Here is a 24,749-nt window from a genome sequence, read left to right as displayed (position 1 = left end):
ATTAAGCATAACCTGGTGGTGTTTCCTAAACAGAATGGCAATATAATTATTTCAACATCAAGCTAATAGCACTTGGTCCAAGTAAAACATTATCACTTCAATTTTTTAGAGCGATGAACAGCTTCTACCTAAGTGGTGGGCTGGCAAATAGTTCATTTTCCTGCAGTATAACTGTAATTTTAGAAGATTAGAAGTTATGCCAGAGGTCAGATAGTTCACCATGATTGTTTCATAATGCCTTTCATTAACAGTAATTTTCTTCAGCCACACTGGATACTGTTACTCTCAACGGTGGCCACTTAATTATAAAGTGAGCAATTATTCTTTCCAATACTATCATGTTGGCAGGTCATTTGGACACATGCTATTTTCCTCAGTAGTATCATTCCATTCCTCATTATGGTAGGTTGAAAGGAACAAGTTTTCTAACTGTGCCAGGAATTCTTCAGCAATGAAACTATTGGCCACATTGTCCAGAGTCTTCCTCATGCATTCCAAAAGCTAGTTTAAAATTGAAGAATAAAAACAAAACCAAAAATCAGAGTTGCTATAATGACATTTGGGAGTGGGGGATGCGAGAACAACTATACATTTGTTATGATTATTTATCCAAAACCTATTAAGAACTTAAGTGCATGTTTATCTACATACACACACAAATGTATATCACACACACAAATGTATATCACACACACTACCTACAGATAGCAATCACACATTCAATAAATTGCTTCTCTACACTGAACATTCTTTGTAACTAACAGCCATACAGTTTGTTAATGTAGTTGTACTTTAAATTCTGCTACAGATAGATTATATGTGATTATATCTGTAACATGACAAACATTACATGATACAAATATTCCATATATAGAAAGCCATATCAACTGTCAATAGCTTTGCAAACACCTGTCTTCAGTCCAAGAAATCTGTCCCATGGTGTTCAGGCCTTTGTTCACTAAACACAGGCAATTTTTGCAATGCTTCTTAAAATAAGAGTTGCAGTAACAATGCTTCATATTACATCGTTTATTCATCAAAATTCATATAAGGATTTCTTGGGATAATGATAGCCCAAACACTGTATGCAGCATTTTATAGTCTGTGTGTAATCTGAATTTGGGTGAAAGGGGTGTTGGTTGGTGACTGAAAACTTCTTGAGAAATATTGTTTGATTGGTGGTTGGAAATAGTGCCAACCCTACTCTGATTGGTTCACCTTGTCAATCTATTCTGTATGGTTTGAATCAACCACCTGACTGAGTGGTAGAGTGCATTTAGTTCCATCAAATAAAGGAGCTATCAACAGATTGATGGAACTAGTAATAATCTACCCCCTTGTCCCCACTTTTCAACTGTTGCACAGAGCAAGCCTTGCTGGAATGCAAGGTGAAATACCTAAAAAAACATGATCTCCCTAAGCCTGAATAACCTCAACTAAAAGTATGTAAAATTCATATAAAGGTCAACAGATCATTGTAAATAAAATCATGAAGACTACAACTGATGAGAAAGACAAAAGTGAGAAGGCTTAGTGTGGGCCATTCATTTCTGAAAGAATCATCTGTTGGGGCAGAATTCTGGCCATTTTAAGCTACTTAAAATTTATATATCTTGATTAAAATTAAGAAAGTCAGGTCATAGGTTTCTGAAGACAACTTCAATTGACCCAAGAGAATTCTGTTCTATTTTGTCAAGCATTCATTAATTTCAGTATTTTGTAAGAGTAAATTGCTTGGAAGCCTCAGCAAAGAAATGGTAAATACATGCAAATAAATAAGCACTACATTAGTGTCACTGATTTTTTTTTAGCACAATTTCTTTCATATTTAATAGGCTGCATCCAGATTTAGATACACTTAGCATAGATTACCAAAACCAATGACATGAGTTATCATACTTAGAATAGACCAACTGAAATTATAATTAAATCTGGATCCAACTCAAAATTTCCATCATAATTAGGCACAGTTAGGCTGCCTGGAAAAAACTGCAGGTGAGAAACAAAGAATTTTATAATGATTACCTTTTGCAAACACGTTAGGTCTGAATCTCTATGGAAGATTTTATCCATGGGCACACAGCTATTGAATGAAATATGGCAAGACAATGTCAGAGGATACATAAAAGTGTTCTTTATTGACATACATACTAATTTGGACTGTCTTGAAAGATTCCAAAATGCAAGCAGCTACACACCTATGAGACATTCTGTATTTTTCAATTATCCACTGTGTTTTTTCCAATACTAGCTCCCACTGAGGTTCTTCCAACATTTGTTGCACTTCAAACTTGTATGGCAGGCCTGTAAGCCATTAAAACATATAATGTTTTACACAGAATCATTATATACAAAAAATGCTGCCTCTGTTAGGTTTAAAATGTATTGTTCACCTCTATTTGTATTGACAAAAATGCACAACACTGGCTTATACCATCAAGACCTTGATCTAATTATCTTAATTACAGCCCAAATTAGCTTAAGTTCTAAAATCAGGTTCAAATCTGTGTCAAATTGCTCATTTAATTGCTTGTCCATAGTATAATTGAGCAGAAAATGCATGCCTTGTTAATTTCAAAAATGAGATGTATTATACAAACTATAAAGCCATTTGATTATAATTGGAAACATTTAACATCTTGGATATTCAAACCTTTAATTATTGAAAGTGATATTGCTTTTCTTTTCCTCCCCTCTTTCTGTCACAGATAATCCTATACTCCAATTTATACAAACTTCAATTGTCTTCATGTTTTGGATATCAATTTACAAAGGATTATTGATAATATCAAGAGATTAAAGGCTAGATATAGATTCTACAAATCCATGGGATAACTTCTCTATAGCTTAGTTTTTCCAATTTAACCAGGCTGCTCTGTTGATAATATTTTCTAAGATCTAGATTTAACTAAATTACTCGAACTCAGAAAAAAAATCTACTTCCTATAATTTTCCTGTACACAGGCATTTCATACACTTAGACAACCATATGTTCATTTATGCAGACCATTAAGAACTAAAAGATAATTTATATACTAGTTACTGAATGTAGTCAAGCAGATGCTAGCAACCATCTGACAGGGATACTTTAGACTGAATTTGAGTTCTAACGTTCTAGTACAAACAAGAAACAAAAAGTTAAACAAGGGTCAGCAAATTGTTCATGTGTCAGGCACAACTGTAATAATGCAGATGCCCCCCCCCCCCAAAAAAGACCCAAATCAAACAAGATAATATAATCTTGCACACTTTTGCCTCCCATAAATATTATGGGAAAATGTTCAATTCTGGTATGTTGGATCATTTTTCAAATATGTAATTTAAGTTTGGGGTCTATGGGTGCCTCTTAGGAATCTTATGACTACTGCAGTGCCTATAAGCGCTGCATTGCTAATCACAAGGCTAAACAATTAGGACCTTGTATAACTGTAACATGATCCAGGATTTAGTAAGTACCCTAAAATTTATATCTACCTCCACCTTCCCTATGTGTGTATGAATTTTCTCCACTACCTGATCTCTCTATCCATGTTGCAATAACACTGTTCACCTCCTTTGAGAACCTAGACAGAGGTGAAAAGAAAAGACAGAAGTTGAAAATGTATACGCTCCCATAATTTATTCCAGTCTCTCCAACTTTTATCAGAATTCAACATTTTCCATAAAATTTATGGGCGGCCAAAATGTGCAAGATTCCAGTATTCCTGAGCCAGCATGACCATTACTGAGAATTTTGGAAATTGGTCCACAATATTGGATGGTGTCCAGCTAGGGGGAAGCTTACCTGCTCCTACCCCCCAAATGCTTGCTCCATTGTAAAAGCAAAAGCTGGTCACAGATTCCTATGACACTAGCAGTTATTACCTTGGTGTTTTGGTTCAAATTAATTAATTAAATTAATATTCAGTTTCTAAAAACTAGCTTATATTTTCCTTCCCCACTCTCCAGGTTTCTAATTATATTGACTCTTCCTCTTATCTTTCCAAAGCCTGCTTTTAAAACAAATTTAAAAATAACCTATAACAGAATTATTTTAAAAAACACTTACGGTAGGATCCATCTGAACTAGTCTCATCACTTATTACAAGACAAGTGATCTGAGAATATGGAAGAGGATTATTTCGATTATAAGGACTTACGATCATTCCAACAAACATTGAGCCACCTCTGGAGAAATAGCTCTGGAGAAAAATAAGAATGCAATAAACAAAACATATACTTTTCTTTCTGTGTATATAATCAAGAATGCAATCCAAATGTATCAATCAATAATAGCATTACGTTGTGTTTTTTATTATTCAAAGTTGTATATGCCCAGTAAAAAAATGGCATTAGGTTTTCAACAGTTATGAGTTATATTCTTTTTATTCAAGGCAGGGAGATGTTACCTGATATTTTGCCTGGGTATCAATATCACGTATGGAAGGATTAGGGTCAAAAGCAGGATGAGAATGATACCATCCAATGATACTGTAACCTCTAGCAGCCAGTGTCTCTGATGCTTGAGTCTGAGATACTGGGTCCATTTCACACTGCAATCCTGTACTAAGGCTATTGCATGGTTCTGCTGCACAGACCTGTAGTTAACCAAACCAATATGGAGGGTTTAATGGGGACAGTACAATTGAATGATTTTTTTTTTTTTAGATTCTGAAGAACATGCTCTATTTCAAAATAAATGTCTGAATTCCATATGTACAGTGCTCAAGCGCTTAAACAGATGCTCATAAGTGGATATTGTAAGATACTCTGTTTCAATCCAGTCCACTGTAGCTCAGCTCCTGTGCTCAAAGCTGTGCTCCAAATTACAGTGGTACCTCGGGTTACAAACGCCTCTACTAACGAACTTTTCGGGTTACGACCAGCTCCAGCCGCAAAAATTTACCTCGGTTTGCAAACTCTGCCTCGGGTTATGAACCGGATCCGCAGCCATTTTCCCTCCCGTGACACGGTCTGCGGCCATTTTTCCGCCCCTGACACGTGGTCCATGGCCATTTTTCCGCCCCTGACACGTGGTCCACGGCCATTTTCCACCCTTGACACGTGGTCCGCGGCCATTTTTCCGCCCGACATGTGGTCCGCGGCCATTTTTCTGCCCCTGACACGTGGTCCGCGGCCATTTTCCGCCCCTGACACGTGGTCCGCGGCCATTTTTCCGCCCCTGACACGTGGTCCGTGGCCATTTTCCGCCCCTGGCACGTGGTCGTAGGGAGAGGGACTCTCCCTCCAAGCAATAGCCGCCTCCCTGTCCTCCACGCCAGAACGGATTAACGGTAATTACATTGAACCTTATGGGGAAATTTGCTTCAGGTTGCGACCAATTCGGGCTGCAACCAGTGTCATGGAACGAATTAAGTTTGTAACCCGAGGTACCACTGTATTCCTTGAAGTAATAACAGAACTTCTTCCTTCTTTCTGTACTTCCTTAGAGGACACATAGGTAAGCATCCCCATAGTGATTTAGCATGATGTCTATAATTCACAATGAGTTGGTAGAAGCCCTTTTAAAATTGAAAATAAATATGATACTTACTTCAACTATTCCATCAGTTTCAGAATATCTTCCACCTAGCAAACCAATTACTTCTGCCATTGAAACATGAGCATGCTAAAATTGCAGGAAAATATAATTCAAGTATCATTCGGAAAATGTTGGCAATCTTTGTCCACTTCCACTCTCTCCCCAACATATATAGAGAAGTAAAATTCAAATAGAATTATGAAGATTGAGACACTTTATCTCAAGTATTTATATAAATGCTGTGTTTAAATATAATACAACCCTATGTGAAAAAGCTCTATGAACCAAGTACTATCTCTTGAATTGTTACAGATAGGAAAATTAGTAGATGAGAAGTTTCTCTTAACTAAGCTCATCAAAAAGGGAAAGATATACTTAGATGGGGTTTTATTTATTGTCCCCCAATTGATAAACAAGTAAAACAAGCAGGAAAATGTGTCAGAAAATGAAGTTTATATTTACTGAAGACAACTTATAAGATGTAATATTATTATGTCATATAATACACATGTTTGAGACAACTTATTTGCAGCAATAATTCAGATATTCTCTCAGACACATCTTAATGTTACTATTTTTTTAGATAACTGCAATAAAAACAAAACAAAAAAATAGGTGATTTCCACTATAAACCTGTACAATAGACTTCCAGTATAAACCTGTACTAAAATTCACATATTATTCACCCATGATAGCAAAATCAGTTTCAGCAACACCAATCATTAGTTAATTAATGTACATTTATAATGCACCAATAAGATTGCAATTTTACTTATTCATGACTTAAATCTTTCTTTTAATTAATTTGAATCAATTTTATAGGGTACTTCAATAGAACAGATAGGCCTTACCAAATCCATAATCAGAAGTGCTTCTGCAGCTACTGTTACTTTGAATGGCTCCTGAAAAGATAAAAATTATAAGGAAAACTTGCTTAAGTAAGCTAAAATATGTTCTTTTTTCTTACATCATACTTACTGGTTTTTCTTCTGTGTAGGAACAGCAAGGGATCAGCTGAAAGGGATCAAATGAACTATAGAATGAAAAAAAAATCACTGAAATTGCAGAATTACTGGAGAGAAAACATTTAAATGTTGCATAACTTCTTCCCAATTTTAGTTTTAATTCTAATATACTGAATATTCATGATTAGTTCAAATAAGTACTTTAATGTGACAAGGTAAAAAAGTACCATAGGCACGTTTCAGTGTTTCTATTGCAATTTGGACTTCATACTATGAATTTAACTCAGTTAATACTAAGCTTAAGTTCTTCTCACAGGCAACTTTCAAACCCGAAATCTCACAAATCATTTTTTCCAAAGAGATTTTACAGACAAATTAAAAAAACAAAAACCTTTTGGTGTGCCTTTGTCCTTTAAATGCTTTTGGTAGTTTATACTTCTCATCTTCTCTCCTCTTTGCTAGCTCCTCAGCAGAGAGATGCTAAAAACAAAACATGTACATCAACCACATAATACTGAGTGTTAAACATTCTTAGGTGAGCTTAAGAATGCTTAATTTAGTTGTTCTGCTAGCAAGGCACTGGCCAGTGCTAACAGCTACTACCACGGTTAAATCAGCATTATGCCAAGTGCACTTAAATGTCAGGAATGCACAAATTCCCTATATAGAAGATCAAAACAATTTCTCTCTTTTTACACAGTGAACAGGATGAACATTCTGCACTTTCCCATTGATAGATTGCATAAGCACATTTTTAAATATAAAATTATACCACTCTGCCAAGAATGTCTAGTTTATTTGAGTTTTATCCTCCCTTTATTTTTGGTCAACTCAAGATAGCATACATAGCTAAGACTCCCACTTCCTATTTTCCCCATAACAACAAACCTGTGAGGTGGGTTGGGCTAAAAGAGAGTGACCAGTCCAAAGTCATCCAGCTGGCTTCCATGCCTAAGGGAGGACTACAACTCAAAAACTTCTGGTTTGTAGCTGAGCATCTTAACCACAATATCAAATTGGCTCCCACTGGCACCTTGATCTGTTTCTCCATGTGCTATCAAATACTTGGCTAAGAAAACTGGATAGTCATAATGCAATAAGATCAAAGCATTCAACTAGCTCAGTAACAATAGGATGCTCAAAGCAAGCTTACAAATATGATAAGATGGCCACAACCCTCTCTAATTTATTAGGTACATGATCTCAAAACACAGAAATCCCATATCTGATTTTAACAGTTAAATGCCATGTTCAATATGTTAATGATTAAATGAAAATATTTCTTTCCTGAACTCTTAAGGGCTACAAGTCTATGGCACCTAAGCATTATTCTAAACCACCCTCACTCAACCCCCAAAGTTGGAGTGATATTCCAACTATCAAGAGGGAAATCCAATATCCCTTCCATCAACCTCTGGACATTAGAAAGACATGCCTGGAGGCATGGCTACAATTGGGCAAAGTGTGTTTCAGGAAAGGGTATCCTAGATACACTAAAGTAAGTTCAGGAGTTAAAATGTCATTACCTCAAATGTCTGTCCTTCCAAATCTCTGGCATCACACCAGTTTCCCCATGGGTCTCTCACTCGTCGTCTCCTTGTACGCTGTACCAAACATAAATGCACTCACGTGTCTATTCAGTTGTATCAGGGCAGCAAGCTCTCTTAAATTGTGAAGGGCAGTCACAAAAATATTGCAAAGTACAGTGATCTGGATTGTCACTCTCCTTACAAACTGATGAATATGGATCACACATGAACTTTAGCTGACCCAACATGACCCATTTGTTATTCTTTCCAACTTCCTTGTGCTTCTCATATGCAGGCACAGGTGTAACACAGAAGAAAATACAGATACCTCCTACAGCCACTGAAGGTGAAGGGGCTGAAAAGAATTCCGGAAGCCATGCTGGGTGTGCTTTCCCTATCTTGCTATTCTTTCCAGCCTAGCACTGGGGAAAAATGATGTAAATGGGCTTAGATGTCTGTCTGTCAGCTAGTTAATTCTTAAGATCTGTACCAAATGTGATAACAAGAGAGAAGCCAGCAAAAGAGAGAACAGCTTTGAAAAAAGGCTAGATTCAGCAGGAGACTGCAGAGAAAACAATTCCAGAAAAGCAACTGGGCAACAACGCAGAATATTGCTAACTGTTTCAATCTAACCCCTCCCCCCCAGTCACATGAATAAAAAGTGAGCTGCTCTTAAAGGGTGGGAAAAAATTCCAGAAGCCATGCTTGGCAGGCTTTCCTTAACTTGTTTTAACTGGTATCTATATAACTCACAGTTCACTTTTGTTCATAATAAATTACCTACTTAACATTTTGCATACTAATACATCACCTCTTGGCTTGGCATGCTCCATAAACATCAGACTACAAATTCCAACATCCTTAGCTAGCATGGTGAATAGCACATTGTTTGGGATTATAGGAACTGCAGTCCAACATATTTAGTATGTTCATCTCAAGGAATGCTGCACTAAAAAAATTGTGGATTATCTAAAATGCATAACAGAGTCCATTGGAGTTGGGCAGCCAATAAATTTAAATTAATAATAATAATAGTAACCTCCTGCCTCTTAAATATTAATGACCTAGTGTTGCAAATTGGGCACTCCACAGTTAGCATTTTCATTTTTATTATTTTACATTTTAAAAATTTAATTACAGATAGGCCTTGATTAACAACCACTTGTTCAGCGACTGAAGTTATAGCAGTGCTGAATGAGTAGCACTTATGACTTGGCCTCGATATTACGGCCATCCCAGCACTCCTGAGGTCACGTGATTGCAATCTGGGCACTTGGCAACTGGCTCACACCTATGATGGCTGCAGCATCCCATGGTCATGTGACTGCCATTTGCAACCTTCCCTTTATGACCACATCGCTTAGCAATGGAAATTCCGATCCCAATTACCATCGGTAAGCAAGCACTACCTGTATAGTATATTTTACAGGTGTGGCTTGTGGCTTCAGTTTTTGCGAAAGACAGTCAATTCTTTTTCCTTAGCGTCCAAACTTAAATACATTGACTTGAAAATGAATAACCACTTTTATATACCCGCTCAATATTCTAGCTCAAAGCAATATACAATTTAACAAGACCTCTGCAAAAATAATATCATGTACAGAACTCCAATATATAATTTATTAAGCCAAAGAAATCTCAGCAGTGTGTGAGAAAATGTATTCGGGTTTGCTTTCCTACAAATATTATTCATCAACTAACACAATGTAAGAAAATGAGAAAAAACAAAGCCAAAGAATCATGAAGGAGAGACAAGACACTGTTTTCCATCTCACCATAGACTGTAGACGTTGCACAAGCTGATATGCATCTACAGCATCCTTGCCTTCCCTGGGCCGTATTTTGTCAACTGTCTGTGGTCTATTATACATAGCTTGCTCTGTAAAAGTGAAGAGATGTTGCAATTCAGTCTACACTTTAGACCAGTGTTTCTCAACCTCAGCAACTTTAAGATGTGTGGACTTTAACTCCCAGGATTCCCCAGCCAGCCATGGCTGGCTGGGGAATCCTGGGAGTTAAAGTCCACACATCTTAAAGTTGCTGAGGTTGAGAAACACTGCTTTAGACAGATACTGTACTCAAATAACACCTAACACCCAATACCAAAACCTCCAGCTAATGACAATATTACCTTTGCATTTATTTAAATTCTATCATTCAAGTTAAAGATAAATGTTAAAAACTTTCCATATAATGTATCACTCGATGTAAAGTAAATCGATGTAAAAAAGCATCACTTATCAAAAAAAAAAAAACCCAACCCAACCCAAAACAAAACAAAACAAAACAAAAACCCACAATTGCCCGTTCATATGGTCCTTCGAATCAGCAAAGCCTTGTAAAGAATGAGTGGCTGTGAATTGTTAAGAGTTACATGAACAATGGTACCTACACAGAAGCATACAAAAGGGGGAAAAGAAATCACAAAAAACAGGATATAGAGATATTACAATGCAGCTAGGTATACACAATATTCAGCAAAATAGTAAAATACATTTTTGGAGCCGTCCCTAACCTCCTATAGAGTACAGGCGTGAGATCCAATTAGGTCCCCAAACCTAACTGAAGGGAAAACAAAAAAACAGCAACCGTGTTCTTTTAAGTGTAAAGAAACAGCAAATGAATGGCTTCATTCAGACCGCAAATTCCAGCCAGACTCACAAAAAAATCTACATTCAAGTCCTATCATATGATCCTTACGGACAGCTTAAAGAATTAAATCAAGCATTCTGTAGATTAAGCACCCAATACCAATTAAGCGAGGAAAAAACAATTCAAAAGAGCCAGACTGGTAAGATATCTTCTACTACAGAATAGACCAAGTACAGAAAAGAACACCACTTCCAAATATTAAAAAAAAAACTTATCATAATCTAGCGTCCACTATCACAAACTCTGGATGATCATCTGGTACTTGTTTACAGATATACAGCCACCTAATCTAAAACAATGATAAACCAGCAACAACAGACTAGTTATTACCCACAACAGTCTGAAACAGGTACTAACCAGAGCTGCTATGTTATAGATATACAAACAAAGTTCTGCAATGACCAAGATATTGACTCTACTCTTATTTTCCTTCTAGTGACACTATTACAAGATGTAAATAATATAACCCAGTACATTTAGGATTCATATACTTCTTATTGCATATATTGCATTGAACAATCATTTATTAACAATTCACTCATTTGTAGGACAAACAGACCTACGTCAGGCATCTGAAGTGGCAGTATTTGAAAAAAGCACTGAAGAGGAAAAGCCTTGACTGCCTTTGTCACCACTGATCACAAAGAAAATTCAGTGATTAATGAGAAACAAGAGAACTATAATTTATCAAGAGATACTAGTCTGTTTCCAATATCTTACACAAAGACAAAGATGTTTTGTTTCATTTTCTAGCACACTATTCACAGATGCAAAGAATATTTGTTATCAACCAACACACCTGACCTCCTCATTTAGAATCCAAGTCAATCATGCATATCCTCAGAATTCCTGATGAAACCTCACTTATTTTGTTGGGTAGCCTTCAGCCCACAAAAGCTTCTGCCATAATTAAACAGGACAGTCTTTTGGATACAGGTAGTCCTCAACTTACGACCATTTGTTCTGCAACCGTTTGAAGTTATGGTGGCACGAAATAGACTTACAACTGGTCCCTGAAGTTATGGCCATTGCAGCGCCCCCACAATCACATGATCAAAATTTGGGGGCTTGGCAGCCCACTTCTACTTATGACCGCAGGTGCGCTTCAACTCCCACCACCCACCTATCTCCCCCCCATCTATGCTCTTTTAGCTCCCTGCACTCCGCAGCCCCTGCCGCCCTTGCTGACCTTTGCCTTCTTGCTCCTGCTGCTGACCAAGCATGCCTGGCCTGGCCTTTTGTGAGGCAGCTGCTGGCTATACAAGACTTTCTTCCCAAGGTGGCATTTTCCTCGTGAGACCTGGGAAAGATGGCCTCACATGGCCAGCAGCTGCCTCATGAAGAGCCAGGATGGGCATACCTCGCCAGCAGTGGGAGCAAGACAGCGAGGGTCAGCTGGGGTGGCAGGAGCCTCAGAGCACAGGGTGGCGAGGGCGACTGTGGCTGTGGCTTCTCAGGGCGCTGCAGCTTCATGCCATGCGGCTGGGGCTTCCTGGCTTCATGCTAGGGCTTCCCGGGGTGCTGCACTGCTGGGGTTTCATACTGCTGGGGCCTCCTGGGATGCTGTGGTTTCATGCCGCACTACTGGGGCTTCCTGGGACTTCTAGAGCTTCCCAGATTCAAACTGCTGGGGCTTCCCAAGGGGCTAAGGCTTTGCACTGGGCTGCTGGGGCTTCCTGAGGTGCTAAGGCTTTGTGCTGAGCTGTTGGCTCAGGCTGGGGTAGCTGAGGCTTCCAGGGCACCTGTGGCTTTGCACTGTGGCTTAGGGGCTTCTTGTAGCCCCAGAGCCAAGAAGCCCCTGAGCTGCAGTGTGGCAAGCAGCCCCGGAGCCGTGCAGTTCTGGGGCTGCTTGCTACCTTGCAAGGCAGGGTGCAGGCTGGCCAAAAGAGCAAAGATGGGGGGAGATAAGTGGGTGGGGGTAGTTGAAGAGGAGGCAGTCCCTTACTTTACTGAGGCTCAGGGCTAGGAGAAACCCAGCCCGGAATGGCTTGGATTGGGGTGAGTCCTCAGCTAACAACTGGTGGAATGCAGTTAATGACCGCAATGGGGAATGTTGGGATTGCTGTTGCTAAGCAATGCGGTCACGTGACATTACGCTTTACAACTGCATCACTTAGCAATAGAAATTCCAGTCTCAATTACTGTCATAAGTCAAGGACTACCTGTACCAAAAGCCTTGTTGTTGCTTTACCACAAAAGACTAACATAGTGTGATGGAATGGAATTATGAAGGCCAGGCTCAGGGAGATAAGCATTTTCTTCGTTCACCGAAAGAGTGTGGGAACTAAGAAAACGCTTATCTCCCTGAGCCTGGCCTTCATAATCCCATTCCATCACACATAGTGCCTCTACTGGAAAGTGTAAGCAGCCAAAGGAAGCTAGCTGGCTATGTTACCTGGACACAATCTACTGTTTTCAATCATTCAACACCACACTGAAATATAACTTATTGGAAAGGGAAAATAACACCCTGTAAAATTTGAAAGGGATTTTTGACATGCATGTAGTTTTATATCTGGTTTATACTAATTGAGGTATATTTGCCACAGTGTAGCAGAAAAAATCCAAACTGAGGTAATAAAAGGTGTGAGTAAAAGAAAGTTCATATATGAGTTCTTGATTCTCTAGGAATGACATCTGACCCCCAACCACAAAAATCACATTTTTAAAATCCTATTTCTAATCCTAATCCTCCTTCTACCCCAATTCTGCTTTGGAGTCTCTTCTAAAAAAACTGAGGATACAAATGTAAAGCTAATGAAACAGTGTTCTTTATACCACAGCCAAAGTTAATTGCTCCTATTAATTCCAGGTATGTATGTATTCGTCCAATGCAGTTGACATCACCACAGTTCTTCAGCCCTGGACGTACTGATGTCTTGTTCAGGTATTTTGGTTTGATTCTTTCCCTAAAACCAAGTGGAATCACAATTAAAAAATAAAATATAGATTTGATATACCTAAATGTATCTCATAATTTGGGGGTTGGCAATCATGGAGGGCCTGTGGGATGCACTGCAGTTTGCCATTCTTTCAAATAATTTCTACTGAAGCAATATCATCCCCAGAACAGATGGGGACAATTTTTTGGCCCACTTTTTTCCCCTTAAGTTTCTAAATTGTGGGAATATGGGAGCAAGAAGCTTTTAGGAACCAAACCACCCCCATTTCTATCCTTTAAAGAGATTACAGAAACTTTTCAAGCATGCTAAATTTCTGCTGCCAAAATTTGGTAAAAAATGGCCAAATTTTAGCAGCAAAATTTCAGACCAGTTTTGGAGAGTTTAAAGCTGGAAATGGGAATGGTTTGCCTCCCAGAAGCCTCTCACTCTAATTTGCACCTTATTTAAATGTGCCACTGAAAATTGGCTATTTCATTGCCACATTTTGGATGAAAGAACTGGGGTGCTGGAAATGAGTAACTGTAATTGATATAGGCAGCTTGAGTCTATTTATTTATTTATTTATTTGAATCATTGTATTCACAATGTTATAACCCAAGAGCAGTAAGTTACTGTATCTACTAATTATATAATCTTGGGCCAGTCACTCTCAGCCCTAGGAAGGATGCAATGGCAAACCACTCCCGAAATCTTGCCACAAAAACTGCAGGGACTTGTCAGATAGTTGCCAGGAGTCAACACTGACTCGAAGATACACACACACACAATTATATCATCTTAATAATTTCTATTAATATTTATTATATTAACATGCTTGACATCTCCTACTAATATGAAAGCAATCATTGTCAAGAGGATGTTATTCTATTTGTTAGCTTGCTAATGTAAAACACTGGTATCTTTTCCAAACAATTAAGAACTCTTAATTCTGTCTGTGAAATCTAACATTTTAAAAGACTGAACAAAATCAATTTTTCAGTGAATTAATTTTATGTAATTCTTCTGAATTATTTGTTACTTTATGTAATACTTCTGAATTATTTTTTACTAAAGAGTCATTATTTAAAATTGTATGTTCTAACAGGAGATGGAGGAGTTCAGTTACAACATTAAAGACATGGCCAGGTGCTGACTGCAGAACAGATGACAAACTGCTCATGTGCAAGGTCCACGTTAAGCTAAAGAAGAAGTTTCCACAATATGATCATGAATATATACCCACCATTTTCAAGGAGAACAGCAGGAACTGCTTTGAATCCTGAATCTCACTGATAGAGAAAAAGAGGAATTGTGGAGTGAACTTAAATTAGTTGTTAAGAAAGAGTATGACAAAAGACTGCCAAAGTCACAGAAGAAAGCAAACTGGATATCAGAACAAACCATGCAAATTACCAAGAAGAAAAAAGAAGAGAAGCCAAAGCCAACACAGACAAAACTCTCAGGAAGGAACTTAACAAAGATTTCAGAGACCTGTTAGAAGAGACAAAAAGCAGTATTACAACATCTGTAAAGAAACCGAAGATGGAAACAGACATGGAAAAATGAGGGAAGTCTTCCAAAAGATCTCTGAACTCAGAAGGAGGTTCCAACCTCTAATTATAATGCTAAAGGCTTCCAATGGACAGACAGTAACTGATTCAAAGAAAAACAAACAATGATGGAAGAAGTATACTGAAATACTGTACAGTAGACATGTCAACATCCAAGATACCTTAGAAGATACTCCCTACTTACAAGAACCTCTAGTACCAGGAAATGATGTTAGATCAGTACTCCGGTCATAATAATTTGGAAGGCTACAGGAACTGATAGAATACCCACAGAAATATGGCAGGAAACAGAAGAAGAATCAGTAAGAGTTTTAACCAAACTATGCCAGCAAATCTGGAGAACAACACAGTGGCCAACAGACTGGAATATGTCAATCTACATTCCAATCCCAAAAAGAAGACTTAACAGAATGTGAAAACTATTGTACAATGTCCTTAATTGCTAGCAAAATAATGTTTAGAATCATCCAATGCATATTAGAACCCCATATGGAAAAGAAGATGCCAGGTGTTTAAGCTGACTTTAGAAGAGGCCAGGGAACATGCGACATTATTGCTGATGCATGGTGGATAATTGAGAAAGCCAAAGAATACCAAAAAGGTCAGTATGTGTTTTATGATTACCAAAATGCCTTTGACTATATCAATCATGTCAAGCTGTGGAGTGTGCTTATTAAAACAGGAATCCCAAAACATTTCACTGTCCTCATGCAAAACCTATATAGTGGTCAGGAAGCCACAGTATGGACAGAACATGGAGAAATAGACTGGCTCCAGTTTGGCAAAGGAGTGAGACAAGGCTGTACTTTCCCCTTATTCATTCAACTTATATGCTGAATATATATTAAAGAAAGCTGGATTAGAAGAGTATGGTTTTAAAACTGGAGGAAGAACATCAATAAATAAAAGTCAAGAAGCATAGTAGGAAAAAAATGGACTAAAATTGAATATAAAGGAGACCAAATTAATAACAACAGGTACAAAAACCAGTTTTAGAATTGACAATGAAGATATCAAAGCGGTAGATAGCTTCTGCCTTTTAGGATCAACCATCAACAGTAACAAGCAGTCAAGAAATACACCATAGCACTTGGTAGAACCATGAACACCTTGGAAAAGATATTCAAACACCATGATGTGTCTATATCTACAAAAATTGAAACAGTACAAGCCATGTTATTTCCCACAGCACTCTATGGAAACTAAAGTTGGACTTTGAAGAAGCAGGATAGAAAGAGTATTGGTGCTTTTGAACTTTGCTGTTCGAGAATACCATAGATAGCCAAGAAAACAAACCCATTGTTGAAAAATCAACTCAGAGTCCTCTTTCAAGGCACAAATTACCAGGCTCAAATTATTATACTCTGGATACATTATGAGAAGACCCAGCCCTCTGGAGAAGGCTCTAATGCTGGGAAAATGGAAGGAAAAGGAAGAGGATCACTAGCAGCAAGGTGGATGGACTCAGTTACAGTGGTAATGGGTATACCATTAGAAGACTTGAAGTACCAGGTTAGAGAAAGATCGTCACGGAGAAATGTGGTTGCTAAGAATCAACACCGACTTGATGGTGTATAATCAATCAATCCAATGTTGCAAGAGTGGCAATAACTAATAGACAAGCTTCATCGATTTATACACTACAACTCTAGATGAAGATGAAGAAATACAACTCTAGATGAAGAACTCTAGATGAACTGAAGGGAAGTCTCAGTGAGCCCAAGTTTACTCTTTAGTAAGTATTTATATTATTTCCTTTTATTCCATCTTTTTTGTAGATGTTTACATATACTGGGATGGAGGAGTGCCTCCTTTTCCCCCACTGAGGACCAGATTGGTGTAGTGGTTAAGATGCTGGCCTAGAAAGCAGGAGACTGAGTTTTAGGCCTCTGTTAGGCATGAAAGCCAGCTGGGTGACTTTGGGCCAGCCACTCTCTCTCTCAGCCCAACCCACCACACAGGGTTGTTGATGTTGGGAAAATAGGAGGTAGAGTATTAGGTATGTTTGCCGCCTTGAGTTATATATAAAAAGGCAGGATAAAAATATAATAAAATAATAATAACAACAACATCTCTATAACAACCATATGAGATGGGCTGGGGAGCAAGAGAATGATCAGCCTTAAGTCTGCCAGTAACCACCCAGTTAAAATTCTATGACTGCTCTACAGTTTTGTAAATAACTGGAAATTATCAAGGTGTGCAAAAAGGGGACATAGATGCCTACCAAGTCATGTATTTTAAATGGACACTATATAACATTAACTTTTAGAGTTACATGAAACATATATATATGTTGTATATGCTATTGCTGGTGGCATTCTTTTCATCAGCACTAAGGGGATATTTGAGGGGATACTGGCCATATCCCCTTAGAAATTGGCAGTCTGTTGATCAGGTTTATTGTCAAAAGGAGTCAAACGAACCTGAAGTGAGCTTTCAGTCTATCAATAATGCTTACCATTGATCCAAAATGTAATTTCTAATTTTCAAATAGCGCTCAGGTGTCTTGGCCTGACGTCCAACGAAAAATTCTGGAATTGCTTGCTTTTCTTCTTCTAATATAGTACCTCTATCTATTGCTATTTCTTGATCAGGTGGCTTAAGCTCCTCTGCATCCATCCGGTTTTCCTCTCCAAGGTGTTCAGAAGAAAGGAAATGAATGCTGCTGTCAGTGAAGTCTTTTTGTTCTCCACAAAGCTCTGGACTGGAAAACCAGTCAGGACTTTCAGAAGTTGCTGTTCTGTTACATTTCTGATTCTCTATTTTTATAGACCGATGCTCCTTATTCTCAGAGCATGACACTGCAATTTCATCTGTGTTTTGCTCTGGCTGTGTAATATATTGTGCTGTTAAGAGAACAGTAGATGTATGTCGAGCAGAATCCAAAACAGGTTCTGTCCAACTATTTTGCTCAGATGGGCTTTTTGGAATATCTAGTATCTTAGACTTTCCAGGTTCTCGCTGATGTGCACAAGATAAAAGTTCATCCATTTCATCTGTAATGTCTACTTCCTCATCATCTGATAATTTTTCAATTTTCACTGCGTTTAAATTAGGGTCTGCTCGACCTCTTAAGTGCTCTGGTGCCCATGTCATCTGCTTCCCTTCATCATCCTCATTGCTTTGTGGAAGAGGAACACTGATATGCTGTTGCTGCTGTTTCACTTTTTCCAAGCCATTACTTTTTGCCTGATTACATAAAGAAGAGTTAAGCATGGCACAACAAAATAAAAAATCTAAATGAAAAAGAAAACTAGTTAAGACAAACAAATAGAACTAGTTACTTCTAAATTCTGTCCCATTCTCCAGTTAAAAACAATTCAGTTAAGAATAATGATCAGTGTTTTCATCTCAATGTAATTAATTATGTCTAAGATTATAGAATTGTTCCTATATGCAAAATGGGAAAAAATGGGATGCGCACACACACAAACTCTAATTATGCTCTAATTATGCTCTAATTTCAGCAGAGAACTGTGGGCATTTGGAAGAATTTCAAATTGCATGAGTGGTAGTCCACTTGTGTGATGCTAGATTTCACTCAGTAGTTCAATTAATATTAATTAAAGGGGAAGCTGCACAGAGAAGATGGAAGCTGGATAAATTTGATCAATTTATTTCTTATAGCTAAAAGTTTTCTATTTGTCATCCTGTCAAGTAAAATTCATTTCTAATTTACCTTGTTCTTAAAGTATTGTCTGGCATAGCTCTTTACTTGAAGAACATTGCGACTTTCAATCATCATGGCAATTTTTGTCCATCTCCTGCCAAATTTAGCCTAATAGGAAAATAAATATTAATTCAGCTGTAGGAATACAGAAAAGATAGCAATTTAGCTAAAACATGGCTACTGTAAGGCACTGTAATGGTGTGTGGAAATGACCTTGGGAGACAGAAGGAAGAGCCACAGCCTAGACAACAGTCTAATAAATGAAATTTGAGTCCGAAGGAGGAGAGGTTGTGAAAGTGTCTCAGATGGGACCCTCCCTAGTTTTGGGGAAAGTAAAAGTGAGGGATGGGAGGGGTACTTTCAGACTTGCAAGATTCTGGTAATGCAACCTTACAATAAAGATAAAGCTAGTACTCCTGGCTGTGCTTTTTGTCTGGACTACCTCACAAGGCTAACAGGTACAGCTAGTCCTCCTTTAGCAACTGACTTATTTAGCAACCATTCACAGTTACGACAGTGATGAAAAAGTAACTTTGTGACCAGTCCTTGCATTTATGACCTTCGCAGGTCTGTAAAGCAAAGGAAAGCTGAAGTAAAATCATAAGTAAAGTTGCAGTTTTAGTTAACAACCAAGTTGCCAGTCCTGATAATGGTCGCTAAACGAGGACTACCTGTACTGCCGACAGGCACTATGCTCACACTCTGAAAAACAACGGAGATCCAAAGTGAACCACTGCACTTCCCTATCAATTAACTTATCTAGAATTTAATTTTCGGATATACCCCTCTGTGAATCCCCAGAATGGCAGCTTTTTACCATAATAAGTTTGCTAAGAGAGCAGATTAAGCATCTTAGAAGGATTACTTAAGAAAAAAAATAGTTTTCAAGCCCAGATGCATAAAATCTTATTAGGGAGCTAAACACAGATTATACCCTATTCTCAGAAGATACTTAGATGCATAAGAGACTTCCATCTTCCCTCACAAATCTGCTGTACGGGGATCTTCCCTCACAAATCTGCTGTATTGGGGATCTTTTGTAATAGCGTGAGAATTAGTGCAAGAAACTGCATTTCTCTGGCAATGCATCTTAGAATTCCTACTGGCTTGCACAGGTATCTCATTCAACACAGAATATTTTAATATTAAGATTGAGGGATGGCTGATCATCACCAAAATTGCACTAACATGGGTTTTTTAAAATTACTTTTTTGGCCCTTTTTAAACAATTATGTGGTAAGGCTACTGTATTTTAAAACTTTTTATGTTAAATTTAAGTGTTAGTAATATTTACCAGTCCTTCTTCAAACTTTTCCTTTTCTTCTGATGTCCACTTCAGCGAAGCAGTGGCTGATTTTGTAGGTGAACGAAGCCTATCAGAAAGTAAAATACTTTAGTAAATGCAAAGATTCAATCAAAAAGAGGCTCACAGAAACAGCTTTGTCAGTGAACTTAATTTTACACACATGCACATAATAAGACATAAAAGAAAACCACTGTAATCAACTGCTTTTTAAAAAATATATATTTGAGAGCATGTCACTTATGTTTAAAAGATACATTTTCTTTTTTAACAAGAAGGTTTTGGAGTCAAGAAAAAGGAAGCTGCCACTTGCACACAGGATTTCCTATCATTCCTCATGCACCCCATTCTGTTTTGGGGAGTTCTCAATGGGTGGATGATATTAAAAATCTTTTCCCCTGGTAGAAGTGTTTCACCAGCAAGATATAATCCTTGATCCAACCCAATATCAATGCAACAAATTCAATTATTTCAGAGGATTCATAAATGTCACAACAAGTTCTCCATGCATAAAATAACAATCTTAAGCTTAGATTTAGCATCAGAAGTACATACGTGACTTTTGTTTCTTTCTTGTATGGACTATAAAGTAAAAACAAGAAAAAATAGATGTTACTTAATACATTTAGTAGACATTTCTAAAAGTATTTTCATGATGTGTACATTTTTATAAAGGTTTGCAGTATTCTGATTACTTCCAGCTACCATTTTCAGGTTTTAATTCTTATACCTTATAGAGTGAAAGTATGTTTAAAAATATTAAATTCTTGCTTTAAAAAATTAACAGCATGGTCAGAAAGAACATTAAAGAACACTGGTGGCCCACCACAGTTCTACATAGCAGATGTTACCTTTTTGTACATTTTTTATCATTTTCCTTCAGCTCATGCCAAATTTTTTCTGGAAGTGACTTGCTAGACAAATAGTATCTGAAATATGTTAAGGACTTCAGGAAATACAGTATTGTTAGAGAAAATTTTTCTATAGGAATGCTTGGGTAGTTAATTATTTATTAAAAACAGTGTCACTGAAACCAATGAATGTGCATATATTATAACACATGGACCACATATGCTTGCACAACATTTGGTTAATGAAGAAAAATAATCTCACATGTGTTTAATCAGACTTAATTGAAAGGTTAATGTGCTTATGATTATAATTTAAATCCAAGAAAATTTAGATAAAACATGTAAGACTTCTCTGTACCACCACCTGTATTCAATGAATTTAAGATTATTTTCTTTTCAGACATGTTTTCTGCAGAGCGAGTAATCAAATTCATTTGCTTTAAACTAAGCTGCAGTAAATACATTTCCAAACCTTCAGTTATCTAGTGTTCACCCATATACTTCTTTTTATAATTTAGTTTCAGGACATGGAAAAAGCAAAGAGATACCCAGGAAGCACAAAAATGGGTAGCAGACAAAACGATCACAGTACATAACCCAATTCCTCTCTCTTTACATAGGACAACTGGGTTTACTCACATATGTATGTCATATTAATCTATGAAAAGAAGCATTAGTGTTTTATGTCCTTGTGGGTCTAATCAACAAGGACACAAACAATAATGCTTTTTTCACAGAGAAATAGGACACTGCTGGCAAAAGAAAAAATCTTGGGAAATAAGTATTATCAATGAATTGTCAGAAAACCGGTCATAATCCTTGCTGATTACAAATCTGCATTATAGCTCTTTTTCTCACTTTTTAATAAGAAAAGGATACTCTTCTTCCAGGAGCATCTTCTCAATGGCAGCCTTGTTTTCTTCACTAATTGTACTATCAAGGCTCCATGGCTAGGAGAAAGTCATAACAGTTATACAACATCCCTATGTATTAATTCTCACATCAGCAGTGAAGAGGAAGGTGAATTCTCCCAGATGCAGAGTTAAAGTGAAAAAATAGACATATTTGTAGGATAACTTAGAAAATTTGAGATAAAACTTGGATTTGAAAGATTAATATAAATTAGTAAAACCTCCTTCTTTCTTAGAAACCCAAATAAAGAACAAGGGTAACAATGATAATAAGCATGCCCCCAAAAGAAACAAACATAGATGTATACATAAACCTACTGCACACAACTGTCACACCTTGTTCTAAGGCTTGAATATTTTTCATGAACAATATATGTAATATTTCCTTTCTGCCTATGATAGTTTATATCCCAATATACTTGGAAATTGAAAAGGATAATAAACTATTTGCCAAAAAAAAATACAAAGAATGAGAACTTATCTTTACATTATATTCCATAGCTTACTTACAAGAACCATATCTGTTCTCCACGTTGAATCAAGGTAGTGATCTTGGAGTAAGCTGGATGATGGATATTCATAACTTCTGAAACAAAAAGCCATAGAATTATTATCACATACTTTTTCAGGAACAGAAAAAGTATTTTAATACTTCTTTAATATCATATAATACTGTACAGGTCCAGAGCCTGCACCTGATCCTATCCATCTATTTGTCTTTACAAGAAAATATGGATTAACAAAGAGAAAATTATTACGTTATTTTATAGCAAGTATCTATAATACCTATCAGGGGGACGCGGTGGTGCAGCGGCTTAATGACGCTGAAAGTTGCCAGCCAGAAATGGTCGACGCTTCAGCGGTTCGAGTCCAGCCTTCGCGTTAAACAGGGTGAGCTCCTGTTTCCTCCCCAGTTCCTGTCAACCCAACAGGTTGAAAACTCATGTGAGTAGATAAATGGGTACTCTCACTCCGGTGGGAGGAAAAATGCTGGCAGCGCGTTGCAAAAAGGAGTTGGGAGCAGTTGCCGGTGAGCGCGAAAAACTGTGCGCGCCCGAAAAGGGCGCGAAGGAACGGAAACCCCGCCTCCTGCGCTCGCCAGCTGGGCTCTGCTCTAGGAAGGAGGCTCTGGCAAACCACTTCCGAAAAACAATTGCCTTGAAAACTGCAAGGACTCGTCCAAGCAGTCACTGCAGGGTCAGCAATGACTGAGCGCAGACAAAATAATAATAATAATAATAATAATAATAATAATAATAATACCTATCCCATGAGATAAACAGTAAAATATTCAGTTACTGTTGCAGCACTACGCCACATCAAGGGTCATTTGATCTGAACAACCAGTAGTGGGAAAAGGTCACTTATAAAAATATCAGAGTCCTTTGCAAAATTGTGTATCAAAATGAAAGGTTAATTGTACTACTGAGTAGCTTAAAATAATTTTAAAGAGTAGAAAAGATTCAAATGTTTGCTGGGGAAGAACAGAATATGGGAAGATAAATTATTTCACAGAGATGAAAAGTAATCCATGATCCATGAGATTCTGATGAACGAATGATAAGGAAGTGTGATGAGATTTCATCAATTATTCCTGAATCTATCAGTCCTTCTGTTACTGTGTTCTCTCTTCTAAACAATCTCTGAATTTCTATGAATACAGCATTTTTATCCTCCATCCCTTCCAAAGAATTCTATAGATACTCAACTTTCACCATCATGGTTATCTCTGTCACACTGAAAGATTACTGTGGAAAACATAAGCAGCAGCCACAGGCACCAGATGCTGGTCCCCAAAAGTTCTGGGTTATAATCTTAAGGAGCCCATCAAACACTACTAATAGTGTAATGGTATGTGGGAATGACCTTGGGAGACAGGAGGAAGAATCACAGCCTAGACATCAGTCTGATAAACAAAATTTAAGTCTGAAGGAAGAGGGGTGGCAAAAGCATCTCAGAAGAGACCCTCCCTAGTTTTTGGGAGAATAAAAGTGAAGGAAGGGAGAGGTACTTTCAGACTTGCAAGATTCTGTTAATGTAACCTTACAATAAAGATAGAGCTAGTACTCTTGGTTGTGCTTCTTGTCTGGACTACCTTGCAAGGCTGACAAATAGTTAAAGATATCAAGAACTGTAACTGAAACATATGAAGTCACTAGGCTGCAACGACTTACAAATACACCCACTCCTTCACATGCTAAGATGCTAATCACTCTATTTGCAAACATAACCGGCCCCCCCCAAAAAACCCTTTATTTGGTAAATATAAGAGAATCGCTCAGGAGTGGGGGGAAGGGAGAAGACTAATTTTAGTCCTTTGGCAGTCATAAGAAGACAGAAGAATGGATAAATTATCTTATAAGTCTGTTTTAACTGACTGCCTGGGCACGAGTATAATGACTTTGGGAGACGGACAGAGGAAACATCCTCCCAGCCGAGCCAGAAGCCCTAGACCAGTGTTTCTAACCTTGGCCATTTTAAGATGTGTGGACTTCAACTCCCAGGACTCCCCGGCCAGCATTCGTCCCCCCTGGCCGGGGAACTCTGGGAGTTGCAGTCCACACATCTTAAAATAGCCAAGGTTGAGAAACACTGGTCTAGACGCTGGGCAGTGGCACGACTGACCTCAAGCAGCAACCGCAATGGAAAATGGCCTGGACGAACAGTATTGCATGAGGCCTCTCCTCGGAAAACAGAACCATCTTCCCGAGGACCAGGTGGCAGCCCGAAGCTCGCCCTCACTCACCCCGGCTGCGCTTCCGCAACAGCTCCCACCGTCGCGTCCCCCTCGACATCGACATCTAACTCTTCCACAGCCTCCATACTGGCACCTCCGCCGGATCTCGCGGTAATGACACAGGAAGGGAGTCAAACGTCCCGCCCCTGGGCCG

The 24,749-nt window shown here is 38.0% G+C and overlaps 1 protein-coding gene across 3 annotated transcripts; it reads right to left on the bottom strand.

Annotated features, from left to right (window-relative positions):
- Window positions 1–70: 70 nt before the first annotated feature.
- MYSM1 (Myb like, SWIRM and MPN domains 1) lies at window positions 71–24,749 on the bottom strand. 3 transcript variants are annotated; one of them, XM_007432815.4, is made up of 20 exons: window positions 24,605–24,749; window positions 22,369–22,444; window positions 21,827–21,897; window positions 20,948–21,025; window positions 20,652–20,678; window positions 20,088–20,166; window positions 18,803–18,901; window positions 17,582–18,312; window positions 13,446–13,576; window positions 9,791–9,894; window positions 8,013–8,090; window positions 6,878–6,966; window positions 6,500–6,554; window positions 6,373–6,423; window positions 5,534–5,608; window positions 4,389–4,577; window positions 4,049–4,181; window positions 2,199–2,304; window positions 2,026–2,083; window positions 71–501 (listed from the first exon to the last, which is right to left on the bottom strand). In XM_007432815.4, exons 1-20 carry the CDS (start codon window positions 24,679–24,681, stop codon window positions 337–339), a joined length of 2,472 nt encoding a protein of 823 aa, XP_007432877.1. In that variant the 5' UTR covers window positions 24,682–24,749; the 3' UTR covers window positions 71–336. The 3 variants fall into 3 exon arrangements, 2 of the variants coding, with proteins under 2 accessions (XP_007432877.1, XP_007432878.1); XM_007432816.4 differs by having other exon boundaries at window positions 22,369–22,441; window positions 24,605–24,727; XR_015798605.1 differs by lacking the exons at window positions 71–501; window positions 2,026–2,083 and having other exon boundaries at window positions 2,193–2,304; window positions 3,514–4,181.

This window comes from Python bivittatus, unplaced genomic scaffold, assembly GCF_059951505.1.
Source record: "Python bivittatus isolate LINGU-HERP-01145 unplaced genomic scaffold, Pbiv_v1 ctg000700_np1212, whole genome shotgun sequence".
In the NCBI taxonomy this organism is placed as follows: domain Eukaryota; kingdom Metazoa; phylum Chordata; class Lepidosauria; order Squamata; family Pythonidae; genus Python; species Python bivittatus.
Note: the sequence above shows the minus strand (reverse complement) of the source record. Positions and strands in the feature narration are given on the sequence as shown.